General features: G+C 42.2%; 1 protein-coding gene across 1 annotated transcript in view; it reads right to left on the reverse strand.

Moving 5' to 3' along the window:
* ANAPC5 (anaphase promoting complex subunit 5) overlaps window positions 1–18,894 on the reverse strand; it is a 35,890-nt gene that overhangs the window by 551 nt on the left and 16,445 nt on the right. The window contains exons 7-16 of the mRNA XM_005691417.3: window positions 18,418–18,608; window positions 13,186–13,267; window positions 12,382–12,471; window positions 11,061–11,242; window positions 9,391–9,526; window positions 4,389–4,463; window positions 2,514–2,635; window positions 1,943–2,050; window positions 1,713–1,860; window positions 256–418 (exon numbers count right to left, since the gene is read on the reverse strand). Of these exons, the coding sequence (XP_005691474.1) occupies window positions 256–418; window positions 1,713–1,860; window positions 1,943–2,050; window positions 2,514–2,635; window positions 4,389–4,463; window positions 9,391–9,526; window positions 11,061–11,242; window positions 12,382–12,471; window positions 13,186–13,267; window positions 18,418–18,608 (1,297 nt within the window). The remainder of the gene's footprint in view (window positions 1–255; window positions 419–1,712; window positions 1,861–1,942; window positions 2,051–2,513; window positions 2,636–4,388; window positions 4,464–9,390; window positions 9,527–11,060; window positions 11,243–12,381; window positions 12,472–13,185; window positions 13,268–18,417; window positions 18,609–18,894) is intronic.

The raw sequence follows: 18,894 nt of genomic DNA on the forward strand, positions 1-18,894 counted from the left end.
TTACATTCTACTCTTTGAGAAAGAGAAAAAAAAAACCAAATAAACAAAAAACTCGGTCTTTAGTCCTGCTTTCCAACATGGCACCTAGTTCTGCAGGGTTAAAATAACAATTCACTTGCCTTCAACCTTCATGTAAGCATGCAAGTGAAAGGACTTTAAATGCTACATGAAATTTTCACGTGTACTTGTGAACACTCAAAATTTTACAAGTTTTTTGTAACTGTATTACCTAAAAATCCTTGTATGCTTTCCTACCTTCTGCTTTCTTCAGTGGCTCACAGGAAGCTGCTGAAGCCACTTGGCACTTGGCCACCAAGAACATGGCCCGGCCTTTGTCCAGGACAGCCCCATCAGCCAAGATGGGTTCGATGGCCATATGGAGAAGACTTAAGGCCTGTTCTGGGATTCCAAGGATGAGCTGAAAAAGAAACATCATGGTGCTATACACACCCGCACCTACTGCCCACTACAGGAAGGGCTTCATTTCTGGCTCTGCTCTCCTGAATTGCAATGTCTGGCTTACTTTCTCCTTAACATGTACTATCTTTAATGTGTACCACACTCTTCGAGAACAGAATGTGTCACCATCTGATTTCAGACTACAATAGATGAAGGTGGGAGTAGTTATTTATACTATAGAAAGGTTTCTGTCTTTACAAAAATCTTTTACATTGATGATTCAAAAAGGCTGAAATAGCTGTGTAAAGGAGGACTTCCCCGGTGGCCGGGATTCCCTCATAGCTCAGTTGGTAAAGAATCCGCCTGCAATGCAAGAGACCCTGGCTCAATTTCTGGGTTGGGAAGATCCTCTGGAGAAGGGAAAGGCTACCCACTCTAGTATTCTTGGGCTTCCCTTGTGGCTCAGCTGGTAAAGAATCCACCTGCAATGTGGGAGACCTGGGTTTGATCCCTGGGCTGGGACGATTTCCCTGGAGAAGGGAAGGGCTACCCACTCCAGTATTCTGGCCTGGAGAATTCCATGGACTCTATAGTCCATGGGATTGCAAATAGTCAGACACGATTGAGCAGCTTTCACTTTCACTTTCCCTGGTGGCAGAGTGGGTTAGAATCCACTTGCCAATGCAGGAGATGCAGGTTTAATCCCTGAGTTGGGAAGATCCCCTAGAGAAGGAAACAGCAACCTACTCTAGTATTCTTGCCTGGGAAATTCTATGGACAGAGAAGCCTGGTGCGCTATAGTCCATGGGGCCACAAAACAGTCTGACACGACTAAGCAACAACAATGTGTGGATCCTACCAGGTTGATATACCAGGGAAGAAACAGTCTCTTCTCTCATGGTCTTTACAGACTACAGGGGGAGACAGAAAACAAACGCAAAATGCAATTTAATTTCCGAAACATTTCGCTGAACACATGACTTCCTTATTTCCTTATCTGTTCTCTTGTTAAATCGAGCACAGCTCTGGGCCAGCTAAGTCATTAATACCACGCAATATCCTCAGTGAAGAGGTGCATCCTCCTTTCTAAACACACAGCTCTGTAAAGCCAGTGCCACTGGGAGGCATCAGCTTGTCACCAAGTTCACAACTCCAGACTTCATGGAAGGCTTGCACAGTGAGACTCCGTACCCAGATTTCAATATTGAGAAGCAAAAAAGCTCACTTAGGCTCCTTTTCAAAACCAAAGAGTAGTAACAGACTCACCAGTTCTCGAGTACTAACATGTGCTATATAAACAGCGATCGGTTTACCTGGGCAAAAGCCAAGTTCAACACCGTTTCGGAGGCCAAGTGCTGCAACCGGTACTCCTTGGAGAGAGCCAGGGCCTGCAGGAGCACGGGCAGTGCGATGGTCGGGGAGGAAGACCGCCAGTACAGCTCCGCCACAGAGAGCAGGACACTGCCCGCAAAGAGGAAGGCACGTGTGAGGAAAACCAGCCCGAAGCACCTCCGAGGGGAGATGCACAAAAGCCCTCCCCTACCTGATCACCATTTCCGTGTGCCTGGTTCTCTGACAGTGGATCAACAATTTCTGTAGAAGCTTGTGTGCCTCTGACATTTGGTTCTGAGCCTGCAGGACAACTGCTTTTCTGATACAGAAAGAAAATAGATGCGAATGGTTATGTCACTGTTTTGTGAGGGTTGTAAGCAGAGTCAGCTTCAGGGTTAGAATTGCTGTTTCCTCAATTAGAATGTAAACCTCCCAAGGGGAATAATTGCATCTGATATAATTTGTGTTAAAAGAGAAAAAAAAAGTGTATGTGTGTCTCTGTGAGCACATATGTGAACATACACACACACATATACATGCACACAAGAAAAAAATCTAGAATTAGAGATAACATGTTAGTGATTATCTCTGAATAACTTAACTTTCTACATTTTGCTTATCTGGATTTTCTAACGGCCTGTAATAAATAGGTAATAAACAGAAAAAACAATTTTTTTTCCTAGGCCAAAGTTAATAAATTAATTCACGGACAAAACTAATAAGAATAAAGCCATTTGAGAATTACTTCATTCTGGGGTTGAAGAGTTTTTAAAATTTCTTACCTATATACACCCTCTATGCTATTAAGAGCTGTGATTCCTGTAACAAGCGAATCAGCTAAATGATATTTGCCATCATTCATTGCTCTGTCAAACTGTATTTTTTGATCACACAGCATCCATAACTAATGAGAAAAAAAAAAAACAATTTAAAACAGAATGACAGATGTTCACCTCATTATTCAATAGAAACAAAAGTATTTTGGCTCACTTAGCAAATATCCTTGCAATTCACACACATATTTTTTTAGACTTTAAAAAAATTTTTTTTAATATTTCAAGTATTTAAAGAAAAAGCACTAAATAAACACATGTGTGGCAACCATCAACTTTGTCAAATCACAACATTTTGCTTTATTTGCTTGAGATACTATTGCACTTTGAGGTCCTTTGAAAATTCCGTTCTCCTCTCTGTTTTCAAAGGAAACATTTGATTTGTTATCATTCCCATTCATGTTTTTATATTTTTACAAAATATCTACTCATCCTGAAACAATATATAGTATGATCTTACATTTTTTTAAACTTTGTATAAATAAACAGAATCATACTGTATGCATTCTTTGACAACTTGCTTTTGAGCTCAACATTATTCGGGGGCGGGGGTGCTTATGCATGTTAATACCAAGTAGTTCTAATTTCTTTCCACTGGTGAATAAGTTGTATGAAAATGTGACAACTTATCTATTCTCGTATTGATGGTAGTTCCAGTTTCTCACTCTTCTGAACAGTGCTGCAGCAGACACTCTCCTACATCACTTGGGTGCAATACTTATCCTGGGTACACAGCAAGCAGCAGAAAGGCTGGGCTATTGGATATACACACCTTCTCCTTAACACAGTGCCCATTTGTTCTTTAAATGGGTCACACCAGTTTACACTCCCCACTGGCAGTGTATGATATGCTATTGCTTCACACACGCACCAACAATCAGTGGTGTCAGATATTTTACTTCTGGCCCATCTGATGGGTATGAAATATCTCACTGTTTTTTCATTTGTATTTCCCTTGATCAATAGCCAGGTTGAGTACCTTTTCATCTATTTATCAGCCCTATATAGATGTATTTTGTAGAATGTGAGTTAAATTGTCTTTTCCTTTACTGTGCACCTTCTTTAAAAGTGACCGCTACCAGAGAACCACGCTTAATTCTTTTTTCCCCACAGCATCCTTGGGTGCTAAGCTTCTGTTTAGTTTGCTCACCACCTTTCTGTCTGGGTACTTTGAATTTAGCTCAGTCTGCTGAGAGCAGCAATGGGATCCCAGCACAGCTTATAAGCAGATGGGCATCCACACCATATCTACTGAGGTGGGGCCAACAACCCACGTGAATGGCAGCCTTCCTCTAGGGACCAACAGTAGGAGATCCTCAGGCCATCGCCTCTTATGATTTCAAATTCCCTAATCGTCTGAAGGCTAAACTGGATAAGGGGAGGAATAGAAAGATGACCCTCGTAATAGATTTTCTTGGCTCCATCAGAGATGGAAATCGGTGCAACAAGGAACAGAGAGCCTAGGGCTAATTTATAAAGCTCATTCCCTCTGGATATACAACATCTGCCCAAAAGGTTGGCAGCTGGAGCTGCCAAGTAGAAGACAGAGTAACAAAATGGAGCTCTAACTCTTGATCTATCAAAGGACAATCGATTATAGAGATATAAGGAATATTCATTTAAAACCATGAAGACAGGAATGAAAAAATATCCTCTCTTTTCAGAGTTTATTTCTCAACCTTGAACACATCTTACAGTCTCCTATGCTGTCCAGACGTCACAGAAAGGAAGCAAGGGGAGACGCTACAGTATTCTATTTCAATAATAATACAGTACAAATGGTCTTTTCAAAAATAAATTGATGACACAGAAAAGGCAGGTTACCTGGGCATGCTGACTATTAGGTGGGAATCTCTCCTTCAAGTGCTTTAACACTTCTGAAGCAGCGGCGAAACAGCCCTGAAAGGGAAAGCCATGGTTTGTTTAGCAGACCGGTGCTGATGCCCCGCCAGCTGCCCCACCCACAGGATGTTGCTGCGACTCAACATATTCTTGTGCAGCCCTGGATGCCCCTAGGCAGAGACTGGCAAATATCAAAGGGCCTTTTTTTTTTTAGGCTCTAACGTATTTCACATATACTTAAAATCATTTTTTCAAATTACACATGTAACACATGTTCACTCTAGGAAAAAAACTTACAAAATACATGCGAACAATGAGAAAAAACACAAATTACTTTTAATCTCACAGAAGATAATCATAGTAATTTCTTGGCACATACCCTTCTGAACTTCTCATATGCACATGAATATAAAACATGTAAGTATTCCAAAAACAGGTATATGTACCATTTTTATACATTGTCTATAGTACTCTTTACCACACAGTAGGCACTCAATAAATATTTTTTCAATGAATGAATCTTTCCAGTGTCAACAAGCTCAAATCTATACACCATAGTATTTTATTAGGTGAATACATTATAATCTATCAAAATAATCTCCTTGCTTGGAATATTTTGATTGCTTCCAATTTCTTCCATTTTAAAAATGCTAGAATGATTATCTTACTGCATATCTCTTTTCATACTTGTCCAATTATTTCCTAAGGATAATACCTTAGAAGTAGAATTCCTGGGCTAAGTGGGAGGCACATTTACACTTTTTGACACATATATCACTAAACTGGGCTTCCCTGGTGGCTCGGACGTTAAAGAATCTGTCTGCAATGCAGGAGACCTGGGTTCAATCCCTGGGTCAGGAAGATTCCCTGGAGACGAGAATGGCAACCCATTCTAGTATCCTTGCCTGGAAAATTCCATGGTCAGAGAAGCCTGGTGGGCTACAGTCCATGGGGTCGCAAAGGAGTCGGACACGACTGAGCAACTAACACACACACACATTACTAAATTACCATATAGAAATGTACCAAATACTTTTGTTTTTGTCTTACATTTTGGCTGTGTGGCATGTGGGATTCCAGTTCCCTGAACAGGGGTCAGACTCGTGCCCCCTGCAGTACAAGCACAGAGTCCCAACCACTGGACCGCCAGGGAAGTTCCCTCGGAAATATACCAAGCACTTTTACACTGGCATCCTGCACCTTTCTCCTCCCCTTATATTTAAGCGTCTTTCCCTACTTGTTTGGTGAAACTGGTTATTTTACTGTATTAATTTTAATCTCTTTAATGACTAGATTGAAGTTTTTTTCATGTTTTATAATCATTTATTTTTTTTCTGTGAACACATGTCCATGTCTTTTTCACATTCCTAAATTGCTGTTTATCTTATTAACCAAAAAGCTTTCAATTTATCCCAATCCTTTGGTTAAGTAATTTATCTTTTTAAAAAAATGTTTATTTATTTTGGTGTGCCAGGTCTTAGATGGGGCACGCAGGATCTTCCATCTTCACTGTCGCATATGGGACTTTTAGTTGCGGCATGTGGGATCTAGCTCCCTGACCAGGGATCAAACCTAGGCCCCCTGCATTGGGAGAACAGTCTTAGCCTCTGGACCACCAGGGAAGACCCTGATTAGGTAATTTATCTTCAGTCTATATAGAAGCTCACTTAAGACCACAAGTGAACTTCTATTTGAAGTGGATGAAATGGACAGTACAATTGAATTACAATAGAAGATCATTAATCTTTTTATTTTTGTGATTTTAACTGGCTGATCTTGCCAGTTATTTTCATGACTACCCTACAGAGTTGGGCGTGTGGATGGCTGTCAAACCTTCAGGCCAAGTAGAAAGAACAGTGCACAACTGGCAATACTTGTCCAAAACATTCCCATCGTGACCTGTCGCTTCCTGAGGCCGGGAGAGGAACATGACACAATCAATCAGAATTATGCAGAGAGAGCAAAGGGGGCCAGCTCTCTCAACACTTCCTCTGGACTGTAGGAGGAAGCTTGCCAACAGCAGCTCAGAGCCCATCACTTCTTTACCAGTTCACCCAAGCGCCAGACACTGCCATATACTATAGGGCTGCTGCTGCTGCTAAGTTGCTTCAGTCGTGTCCGACTTTGTGCGACCCCATAGATGGCAGCCCACTAGGCTACTCACTCCCTGGGATTCTCCAGGCAACAATACTGGAGTGGGCTGCCATTTCCTTCTCCAGTGCATGAAAGTGAAAAGTGAAAGTGAAGTCAATCGTGCCTGACTCTTAGCGACCCCATGGACTGCAGCCTACCAGGCTCCTCCATCCATGGGATTTTCCAGGCAAGAGTACTGGAGTAGGTTGCTATTGCCTTCTCCATACCACAGGGCAGCATCCAGTTTATCTGGAGATCAATTTCAGGATACAACTTAAAGCACACACAAAGGAAATAAAAGAGCAAATAGAAACTCGTGATAAAACTGCCTTCTCTGCAGCTGGCCAAGCTTAATTTCACAGGTGTAAATCTAATCTGTGTAACTGAAAATGTAACAGTGATCGGCCCAGTGGGTTTATCTACATGGTTGATGTTCTAACATTAGAGAAGTCTTTCTAAGGCAGGTTGAAGAGCGGGGGGAAAGGGACTGAATGGAAATAAAGCAGCCACTGTCTTCTAGCTGTGCAATTAGAGGCTTCCAATGGAACCAGGCGATGAGGGCTTTCACAGATGCCTAGAGATGGAAGCGGGGGCAGGAGATGGAAAGATTAATACAGAGTCAAAGAGCGAGGTTACTTTTCAGGTCTAACCCCCAGTAAAAATCACAGAACAATTAACAACTGACCTTGGAGAAAGTGTCAAGGCTAAAGAAGTGAGCCAAGACCAGATTTTTGTCAAGTAGTTCTCCATTCCAGCAGAGAAGAAATAATTTCTACCCTACATAACCCAAAAAGGACCAAAGGGAAGTTACTTCACTGTTTATTTTTACTTTTTCGGTTGAGCCACTTGGCTTGCAGGATCTTAGTTCCCCAACCAGGGAATGAACCTGGACACTCGGCAATGAAATCGTGGACTCCTAAACACTGGACAGCCAAAGAATTCCCTATTTCACTGCTTAAGAGTCAGGTCAGTAAGAAAGGGGCTTCCCAAGTGGCTCAGTGGTAAAGAATCCATCCACCTGCCAATGCGGGAGACGCAGGTTTGCTCTCTGGGTTGGGAAGATCTCCTGGAGAAGGAAATGGCAACTCACTCCAGCATTCTTGCCTGGAAAATCTCATGGACAGAGAAGCCTGGCAGGCTACAGTCAATGGGGTTGCAAAGAGGCAGACACGACTGAGCAACTAAATAACAACAACAGTGGGGAGAATACTATGAGAAAGTCACCAGGGGACACTTTAAATGGGTGGACTGTGGGGCATGTGAATTACATCTCAATAAAGTTGTTGGGGTAAAAAAGTCAACATGAAGCTTATACCAATACCTACCTGAATGTGCCCTGAGTAATTTGTTACAAATGCTCCACTTAACCAAGGCACCAGCAGAGGAAAAGAATCAATGTTAAAGAGGTTCCAGTGCCATTACAAGGAGAAAGTGATTAATGTGCAGCATTCCTGGAGGAAAGCAAACAGCAAGAGCCGCTGGCCTGTTTTGATGTTAGGAAGCATGGGTGATGCTTCCCAGGTACAAGAAGAAAGCAGCTGACGGAGGTGCAGGCAGATGCCTTCGGCCAGAGCTCATTCACGCCCTCTGTTTCCATAGCTAGTTAGAGAATTGTAAAATGCTAAAATATATCCAGCAGAGAGAAGTATTTACAGACTTCTGAAAGGGGCGGAAACCACTCAAGGATCTTCAGGCTGACGGTTGAAGAATATTGAGTGCTGCAATGCAACCTAGCGATCATTATTACACCACAAAGAGGTGGAGAAAATGATATGATCAAGGAAATGCACTTACAGCAAGGCAGCAGTTAGTGAGTTAGCTCTAGATAAGAGCGTTCCCCAACCTTTTCTCATGAAAGATGTTTTTGAGCAGAGGGAAAAGAAAGCCAAGAGCAACGTGAGTGACCCTTGCATCAATCCCCTATAAAGAGATTTATGTAAAATTACTTGGGCTGTAAGTCAAGGTTATGCCCTACTCCCACTGTCTTTCTTCGGAATCAGTAAGCCTTGGGTTGAAGATCTGACACTGACATTCACTGGTCGTGGGTCTGGGACTTTGCTCCTGCGAACTCGGTTTCTCTTCTGTGAAATGGGATGATACCAAAGCTGACCTGATGGGGCTACTGTGAGGAATCTGGATGATCACACATGGAAATCACTGAGCCCGGCACAGAACAAATGTACGACACACTTTAGCTGTTATCATTTTAGCTGTGTTCTTATTATGTTCTTCCCTTTCCCACAAACACACAGCTCTTCCACCCTAAATTTCAAAGGCTCCTTTTTATTCCATCTGTTACCTAGAAATAGCTGATATCTTAGTCCCTTCCCTGATGCCGGAAGAGGTCCTCAGCTCTACAAACCTTGTAGACTCTGTACCCAGTCCATTTCTACTCATGGGATTTCACCATTCCACCACCTCCATCCAACCAGAGCTGTCCAGTGCTTTTGCTGGAGAGTCCCTTGGACTGCAAGGAGATCCAACCAGTCCATTCTAAAGGAGATCAGTCCTGGGTGTTCATTGGAAGGAATGATGCTAAAGCTGAAACTCCAATACTTTGGCCACCTCATGTGAAGAGGTGACTCACTTGGAAAGACCCTGATGCTGGGAGGGATTGGGGGCAGGAGGAGAAGGGGACGACAGAGGATGAAATGGCTGGATGGCATCACCGACTCAAAGGACATGAGTTTGAAAGAACTCCGGAAGTTGGTGATGGACAGGGAGGCCTGGCGTGTGGTGATTCATGGGGTCGCAAAGAGTCAGACGCAACTGAGTGACTAAACTGACTGAGAGGAAAGAAATGGCAGAGCCTTACTGCTCCAGAAGCACGCTGGCCTGGTCCCCTGCCTACCTGCTCCGCGTGCAGCTCGGCGAGGTGACAGAGCGCCACAGCAAATGACTCCGTGTTGTTCTGCTGCACGCCTGCGTTCACTGACTCCAAGCTGTTCATGCTCAGCAACATCTGGGCTTGCTGCAGGGCCATAGTGCTGGGGAGGGGACGAAAAGGCATCCCTGTCAGTTGAGAGACCCAGGTGCCCCTCAGCTGCACCGTACAGTTACCCCGAGAGGAAATGGGAGGAGGTGACGCCTCTCTGCAGGTTCTGGTTCCGTGAGAGCAGCTGTCTCCCAATGCCAGGACAAGGAGAGTAGGAAAGCAATCTAGAAGTGTGGCCTCAAAGGAAACACGTGGTAGTTATGATGCAACAGGGAGCTCCAAGTTCCAGACCTCCCCCTACCCCCACCCCCACCTCTAATCTTCTCTGGGGCCACAGTATGTTAATTAGCTTTCATGGTAAATTCAGACCTGATGCTATCTTGGCACCGGCTGCTCTGACAGTGGAAGCAGTGGCCAGTGTCTGCATCTGTTTCACACCACACTGTGTCAACAATTATTCCAAGTACAAAAACAAGACTGATACAATAGGCACTTCCTTTCATCACCGAATTCCTAGAAACAGCAGATTGTCTAGGTGAGAGGTGAGGTAGCAACAGGGCTCCAGGATTAAAAATCTGGTTCAGAATTTACTTCCAAGCTTGGACATGAATTTGAGCAAACTCTAGGACAGAGTGGAGGACAGAGGAGCCTGGTGGGCTGCAGTCCACAGGGTCGTAAAGAGTCAGACATGAACAGCAACAAAGGAGGCTAAATGGGAATTATACACCAGGCCGGAGATGGTCCAGAAAACACACCCTGGTTAACAGGGAAGCAGCTTTCATTACATAACAGCTTTGGGGTTAAGAGGGTGTTCAACTATTCAACTTGAGTGACTGTGGCCCATGGCATCTCAGAGCACAGGGGCATGGTGTTTGGAGTCCAAGGATCTCAGTTTGAGTGTGGAGGTCCACACTTGTTAACTCAATTGTTATCTGGGGCAGATCAGATGTGTGAACTTTGTCCTATGTATCTGAGAATGGAGATCACCCCCCAAGTCACCTCCCAGAACAGCTGGGAGGAATAAATAAAAACAGGCAGAGAAGGAGCTTCCCTGGTGATCTAGTGGTCACGAGTCTGCCTTGCCAATACAGGGGACATGGGTTCAATCCCTGGTCATGGAAGATCTCACAATGCCTCAGAGCAACTAAGCCTGTGGACCACAACTACAGAGCATGAGTTCTACAGTCCTTGAGCCACAACTACTGAAGCCTGCCTGTCTGAGAACGAGTGCTGCACAACAAGAGAAGCCACTGCAATGAGAAGCCTGTGCACCGCAACTAGAGAGTAGGCCTGCCTGCTGCAACTAGACAAAGCCTGCACGCAGCAACAAAGACCCAGTGAAGCCAAAAATAAATAATTACTTAATTAATTTTAAAAAGTAGATTAAAAAAAATGAGCATAGGAAAAACCTTTGCAAAGTGTGTGTGCAAAGTAGAAAATATTTTAAAATTTTAAAGCACTTTCTTTAACCCCCTGCACAAACAGCCTCCATCCATTTGGCCCTCAGAGCACTAGTCTACTGGCTTCCACTCATCTGTAAGAGGACTTGTGTGCTTGAAGCCTTGATGGCGGGCTTGAAGACGCACCTACGGCCATAGAGTCTCCAGATGGCTGTCTTCTGGGCGATGCTGATATCAATGAGCTCAGACAGGCTGTGCTTCCAGTGCAGGAGGTCCGAGTCCTTTAGGGCATCCATAAGTTTGTTTGCCGTCTTCCCAGCAAAAGCTCTCTGCTGAACCAGGGACTGTATTCCTAAGGAGGCGAGGTACTAAGGAGAGAGACAAATGCACAACTCAAGATAGAGATGACAAGACAGAATCTGTTTTGCTCTTCAGAAAGTTGGCATATTTCAACACGTGCACAATGACATCACTATTTATAAAGAAAGTACCTGCAGCTTGACCCTGACCCATATGAGAAATGTTCCTGAAAAACTAGAGGATGGAAGAGAAGCTAATGGTACAGTGAGAAGGGCCAGCTCTGAAGTTAAATGGATCTGGACTTAAACACTGCCCCTGCTCTTGACTGTGTGACCTAGGGCCAGTCACTCAGCTTCTTAGACAAGCCTATCTGTAAAATGGGCATCAAACCTATCATGCAGAATTATTTTAAGGATTAAAATGACATAGTATATGTCAAACACTGCTGGGTACATTATGTAGTAGGAGATTAAGGAAAAAATGCCTATTAGGGGCATAACTATCTCTTCATTAACTTCTGGTATAATTTTCAAGGATGAAAGCTCAACTAAAGACAAGTCCACTTAAATCCATAACAAAAATTGTGCTTACAAAGTCTATCATTTTTTTTTTTTGAGACAGAATAAGGTTCTTTGAGCAATAGTAATCTAGAGTCTACATGTGTAGCACTTGTGCCCTTTCAAGGCCCCTCAGCATCTGTCATTGGGGAATACAGGTTTACTGATTCGTGGCTTTGTTTATTACTTAAAACAAGGATCAGTAAATTTGTTCTATAAAGGGCCAAAGAGTAAATAATTTAGGGTTTTCAGGCCACATTTGGTCTATGCCATATATTCTTCTTTGTTTTTTTTCCCCCAACTATTTAAAAATGTAAAACCCATTCTTAGCTTGAGGGCCATACAGAAGCAGGCAGTGAGCCAGGTTTGGCCCGTAGGCTATAGAGTTTGCCAGTCACTGGTTTAAAAATAAGTCTTTCTTAAAAATTTTCTAAATAAAGGTGTGCAAGTTTAGTGCTGATCAATATACTAAACAAAGATCTCATCAAGTTGACAAATGGAACTTTCATGGATGTTATTAGGATAAGAGGAGGAGAGAGAAACCTATTCAAAGAACTTAGTGGTTTGATTAATAATTAAGGGCACATGAAACTACCAAGAATAAAACCACCCCAACTGTTTAAACAACCTCATAGAAAGATGAGCCTTACTGGTAACCCAAAATGTACAGCTTTCTTCACAGAATGTTCCAGCAGAACATAGCTATCAGATCTCTTCTGTCCCAGCACGTAAAGCCAGCTCTGGCAAGAGAAGTCATCAAAATGTATCAAAACAACAATAATGGCTAATGTTCTACTGAAAGCATCAGCATGGTTGTAAGAACAAATTAACAAGGGACAAAATAAGCCCTCTAAAACACACTTTCACAAATTATGAACTGAAATGAAACCCATCTAACACATTAAAACCATCAGACTGAAATAAACAAGCCATTTATCTTCTTCACCTCTGAAAGCCGTGAGTGGCAAATGTTCCAGAAAAAAAAGACATGAGGCCCCTGGAAGGCTTGGAAGTGAGAAAGTGAAATTCTCAGGTGGTTGCTGAACTGGGTTCTACTAGTTTGATGATGTGCTTGGCGATGACACTTTGACAGCACAAGCTCTTATCCAGTTACCAGGTGCTGCAAACACATTTCCTTCATGCCAGTGTCTGGTGCAACAGTTTTGCATGGCAAGCTGCATTTAAATTTGTGCCACTGTTTGCTGTGACAGTTTTGCATGGCAAACTGCATTTAAATTTGTAGACAGGAAATGCCCCCAAATGAAACGGACATCAAGAATTAAGAAAGATAAATACAGCTGGGTTGCCTTTCCTGAATCCCCCTACCATATAACTAGTTTCCCATCAACATTGAGGACCTTCCAACTGCAAAACAACCTAATTCATATGGGACCTTTCAGAGGCCAACAACCCAACCCAAGGGCAGAACTTCCAAGACAGGAGGGTGGCCTCACCAAGCAATGCTGGAGACACACGTGATCGTTGGACTCCTGGGCAATCCTAATCGCCTCCTGCAGGGCAAGCTCTGCCTGTTGACTAACGACAGACTGAACATTAATAACTCATTAACAACCGCAAACATGTGTAAGAAACAGTAACAGGAAGTCATCTGTATGGTAATTCACCAGCATGCAGGCCTCTGGGTTGGAAGTTGAAACCGTGCGCTTACTCCTCAGACACCCCCATCCCAGTAGCAAAAGAAACAGTAACACTAGAGATACAGAACATGTCCCTTCTAAGGTGGAGTTCTACTAAAAGGGACCTGAAGTACTGGTTTTTCCCTATCTCAGCTCCTAAGATTTTTTTTTTTCTTTCAGTTGTCTAATGCTGAGGGCTTCCTAGGTGGCTTAGCATTAAAAGAATCCTCCTGCCAATGCAGGAGATGCAAGAGACACAGGTTCAATCCCTGAGATGGGAAGATCCAATGGAGAAGAAAATGGCAACCTGCTCCAGTATTCTTGCCTGGCAAATCCCATGGACAGAGGAGCCTGGGGTGCTACAGTCCATGGGGTCGCAAGAGTTGGACACAAAATTGAGTGACTAAGCACGTATGCATGTAGGCACACACACACCCTGCTGAGGGGAGGGACAAGGAGAGGATGTAAGATTTTACTTTTCATCACCTTCCTTTCAGCATTATTTGAAAACTTTTGTGAACTATGGCATTTGATAATGTCTATAATTTTTTTCAAAACTAGTTTTGAAAAGTATTTGGAAGATTTTCACTTCTGAGATTTCTTTTTTCTGCTCATGTGGTTCCTCTTATCTGGGATGTCTCCCCCAACCTTGAAACTTTTGTGGAAATTCAGTCAACTATTCTTGGCCCTGGGATGAATTGGGAGAATGGCACTGAAACATGTATACTATCATGTAAGAAACGAATCGCCAGACTATGTTCGATACGGGATACAGGAAGCTTGGGGCTGGTGCACAGGGATGATCCAGAGAGATGATATGGGGTGGGAGGTGGGAGTGGGGTTCAAGATTGGGAACTCATGTACACCCGTGGTGGATTCACGTCAATGTATGGCAAAACCAATATAGTATTGTAAAGTAAAATAAAGTAAAAATTAAAAAAATAAAATAAAATGCAACATGACAAAAAAAAAAACCACAAAAAACTACTCTTGGCCCCACTGAGACTTCACTTCTGAAAAAGTCCATAGAAATGGTATCTGCTTGCACTGCTTAATTAAATATTAATACTATTGTATACCACCCTCTATTTAACGTTAGTTTTCTTTCTTTAACCTGCAGGGGGCACCAGAGATGTCTTAAACTTGGGGTTTCCCAGTGGCAAGTCACAGAAGTTCTGTAAATGCTGGGTCACTGAGATCTCAAAATAAAATCAGAAATTCTATGGGTATCACTTATGTAAGGAAAATTTTATTGAAAATTTTCTTTCAATAAGAGCAATATTAACTTTGTTAATTTTAACAGGGAGAGCTGAATTCTTCCTCAATACTAAGCAGAGACATTACTTTGCCGACTAAGGTCTATCTAGTCAAGGCTATGGTTTTTCCTGTGGTCATGTACCGATGTGAGAGTTGGACTGTGAAGAAGGCTGAGTGCCGAAGAATTGATGCTTTTGAACTGTAGTGTTGGAGAACACTCTTGAGAGTCCCTTGGACTGCAAGGAGATCCAACCAGTCCATTCTGAAGGAGTTCAACCCTGGGATTTCTTTGGAAGGAATGACGCTAAAGCTGAAAGTCCAGTACTTTGGCCACCTCATGCAAAGAGTTGACTCATTGGAAAAAACTCTGATGCTGGGAGGGATTGGGGGCAGGAGGAGAAGGGGACGACAGAGGATGAGATGGCTGGATGGCATCACGGACTCGATGGACGTGAGTCTAAGTGAACTCCGGGAGATGGTGATGGACAGGGAGGCCTGGCGTGCTGCGATTCATGGGGTCGCAAAGAGTCGGACACGGCTGAGTGACTGACTGAACTGAACTACCTGTTTGGATAAAGAAACATTTTAACCTATTTTATATTTCTTTTGAAGTGAAGTGAAGTGAAGTCACTCAGTCGTGTCTGACTTTTTGCGATCCCGTGGACTGTAGCCCACCAGGCTCCTCCATCCATGGGATTCTCCAAGCAAGAGTACTGGAGTGGGTTGCCATTTCCTTCTCCAGGGGATCTTCCCGACCCAGGAATCGAACCCAGGTCTCCCTCATTGTAGGCAGAAGCTTTAACCTCTGAGCCACCAGGGAAGCCCCTATATTTCTTTAAAATCCCTTTTAATGATAAGATGCACCAGAATATAAGCTATTTGAAGGCAGGAAGCATATCTTCACACAGAGGCCCCTTATAAATACCAGTCAATTTAACTTTGTTGAACATCTGATGACCAAATAAATTATGTTATGTTTAGAAAAAGTCTTCTGGGAGAATTGTACAGATAGGATGCTAAAACAGGACTAAAGAAAGATTATTTTTCCCAGATAGGAAGAAAAAGTAGATTACCAACACAGAAACTTCAAAGTTTCTGGCAAATCCTTGAAGAACCAATGGTTTTCCATTGCTGCTCATCAGAAACACCTCTGATAAAAATTTTCATTTAAGAGCAAGAAGCAAACTGGTTGAAATATTTGAAACATGCTGGCTGTCACACTGTTTGCAAAATGCCGGAGCAGAAAGATCTGTAGCCTCTAACAACAGCTTCCTATGTCATTCAGAGTAAAAGCCAATGTCCTTACTTGGGCCTACAGGACCCTAAATGCTCTGACCTCAGCCACTTCTATGACCTCATTCTCTTCTATTCCCCCTTACTTATGTCACTCTGACCACACTTCTTGTTCCTCCTCAAACATGCCAAGTAAATCCTGCCTCAGGGCCTTTGTACTTGCTGTCCTAGGCGATATGAATACTCTTTCTCCAGATACACACACAGATTACTCACTCCCTCAAATCCTTTATTTAAATCTCTATTGAAATATTAACAAAGGTTAGGGAGGGCCTTAATATTTAAACAGAAATTTTACAAATTGAAGATTAACACCAGTGCAATTATCTGGAAGAAGAGTGTTACTTATGAAAACAATAGCACTCATCATCTCTCTTTAATCCCTTATCCTGATCTATCACTACCTGATAAATTATGTTTAGTGTTATTTATTATTTATTTCTCCCATTGGAAGCTCCATGAGAACAGAGTATTTTTTTCCCTCTTGTTTTCACTGCTGTATTCTTAGCACCTAGAACAATGCCTAGTACATAGATTTTTAAGAAATTACCACAATCCTATTAGCTTAGGGGCAATTATACAGTCTCATAGCTCCAGGACTAAAAATAAAGAAGCCTGGAATTGAGTAAATCAGAAATTAACTAGTAATTAATTCCATACAGTTAGCTGCCTATCCATTGACAATATTGCAAACACAGAGAAATTCTATACAACAACAGACTAATTATTTGTGTCTACCAGACTACATACAAACTTCCAAATGCAAGGGCAAGCTGTGTGTAACACAGAAACAGGTTATTGGCAAATATTCAAATGGTGTTGCTATTTATTACGAGGACATAAAACATGAAAGGCTGTGATCAAAGAGGTTACTAAAGCTGGGTAGACAAAAAGAAGCTGACTCTTAGAATATGGACTCTCACAAAATCATGGAGTTCAGAGTAGCCTTAAACATTTTTTGGGTCAAGTATCAATCTGAGGCTTGAATTCTCTGAATGTCACCCCCGCTGCACACCTGAGTACTCTGCTGACACCTTTCTCAGAAGGTTCTATACAAAGAAATCTCCTCCTCATAAGCAGCAAAAATGTTTTGCCCTTTAACTGGCACTTACCAGCTCTCAATCTCCTCTAGTAGTCACACCCTCAATCAACCTAAGTCCTTTTCACACAACCTTCACTACAGAAAGATATGTCAAATACACGCTTAGCTAAACTGTCTCTTTTCCAGGCTAAACATTCTCACATCCTTCCCACACTATTTATATGGCATGACTTTGAATGCCTCCAGTGAGACTGTTCCCCAGGCAAGCTCCAGCTTGTCTATGTCCCTTTGAAAATGTGACAAGCAGAATTAATAGAATTTCCTTATTGTTGCCTGGGCCATAGAGCAAGGTGTAGAAGTCGCAGTTCTTCAACTTTGGACACTACACTTCTAGAAATACACTCTAGTCTCTACTTAAAGATGCCTGTGACAGAAACCAATTTTTCTTAAATGGGAAAAAGCCATAGAGAGGTAGAGAGACTCTATCAGTAATTTCCTACCTTTTCACCATTATTCACGTTATCTCATTATTTTCAAAATAGATTCCATATTTTGAAAGACTATCCTGTTAACTCTATTTACTAAATATTAATAAAATAACTGATCAATTTCCTATTTTTATTTATTAAAATCATAGGCATACCTTAACAATGGCGTAAGTCATTGTCACCTCACTGAGTCCCCTGAATTCCAACCAAAAACACAAACATGTGACTTTCAGCAAGCCACATAGTCTTTTGTCAAATAAAGGCACAGCTTCCTTTTGGCTTTTCGAAATACTGAAAATAACTTTTACATACCCATTATTTCCTCTGAAAAATCCTGTTGGGAATCTCTGGCCTAATGACCTAATTTCCTTTTAATCCAGTGCCCATTGTTCTTAGAAGTAATGCAAGAGGCCAAGCACTTAAACAGTAATGCTAAATAGTGACTCCAGGGGGCAGACTCTTTCATTATCTTCTGTTCAGTGGAAAAGGCTTCCTTCTTTGCAAGTTATTGACAAGGTCAGGTTGAACTATCTCTTTTTCTCTTTTCTTCCCCCTCCTCCTCCTTTTTAAAAAATACACAGCATATTTTTTAAACTTTTTATTTTATATTGGAGTATAGTTGATTAACAATGCTGTGTTAGTTTCAGGCGTACAGCAAAGTGATTTGGTTATACATCTATTAAATACATGTATCTGTTCTTTTTCAAATTATTTTCCCATTTAGATTATTATGTAATATTGAGCAGAGTTCCTTTGCTACACAGTAGGTCCTTGCTGGTTATCTATTTTAAATATAAAAACAGTCAATCCCAGACCCCCTAACTATCCCTACCCCCCACCCTTTCCCCTCTGGGAACCATTAAGTTCATTCTTTAAGTCAAATACAGCCTATTTTTAAAAACACATCTCAATTAACATTTGAGAGATAGTTTCTTCAATTTCTACATGGACAAAAGTTTATACACTTACTAGTGACCAAAGCGGCAGTGCAGGGCGGCCAGGTTTAGAGCCGCGTATCTCAAGCTCCGGCCATAGCCTTCTTCCCCGTTACTCTTGCTTTCGGCTCCAGTAAGAATCAGGCGGTCAAAATAATGAAGGAGGCTGTGTGTTGAACTGAAAACATCTTGGACTCGGAGGTTGTTTAAATAGCTGAGGTAGTGCTAAAAGGAGGAACATTCAACATATTTTAAATGTTCTGTCCCTCTTGTGTTAGACTAATTCAGAGAGGTCCACTGGCTGTAGACATCCACGTATCCCCTACCCTCCCAAGTCACAGTTTAGCTTAATCTTTTCCCCACAGGCAGAATAAAATAGACTTAAGGTACATTAGCTGGTTTCTCCCCTAGAATGTGTCCCCAAACAAAAAATAGGGAATTCCACCAGCATGGGTGTCAGACTTTTGTCCTAAATACTCATCCACTGGTTATATTAGGATCCATGGATTAT

This window comes from Capra hircus, chromosome 17 (assembly GCF_001704415.2).
Source record: "Capra hircus breed San Clemente chromosome 17, ASM170441v1, whole genome shotgun sequence".
In the NCBI taxonomy this organism is placed as follows: domain Eukaryota; kingdom Metazoa; phylum Chordata; class Mammalia; order Artiodactyla; family Bovidae; genus Capra; species Capra hircus.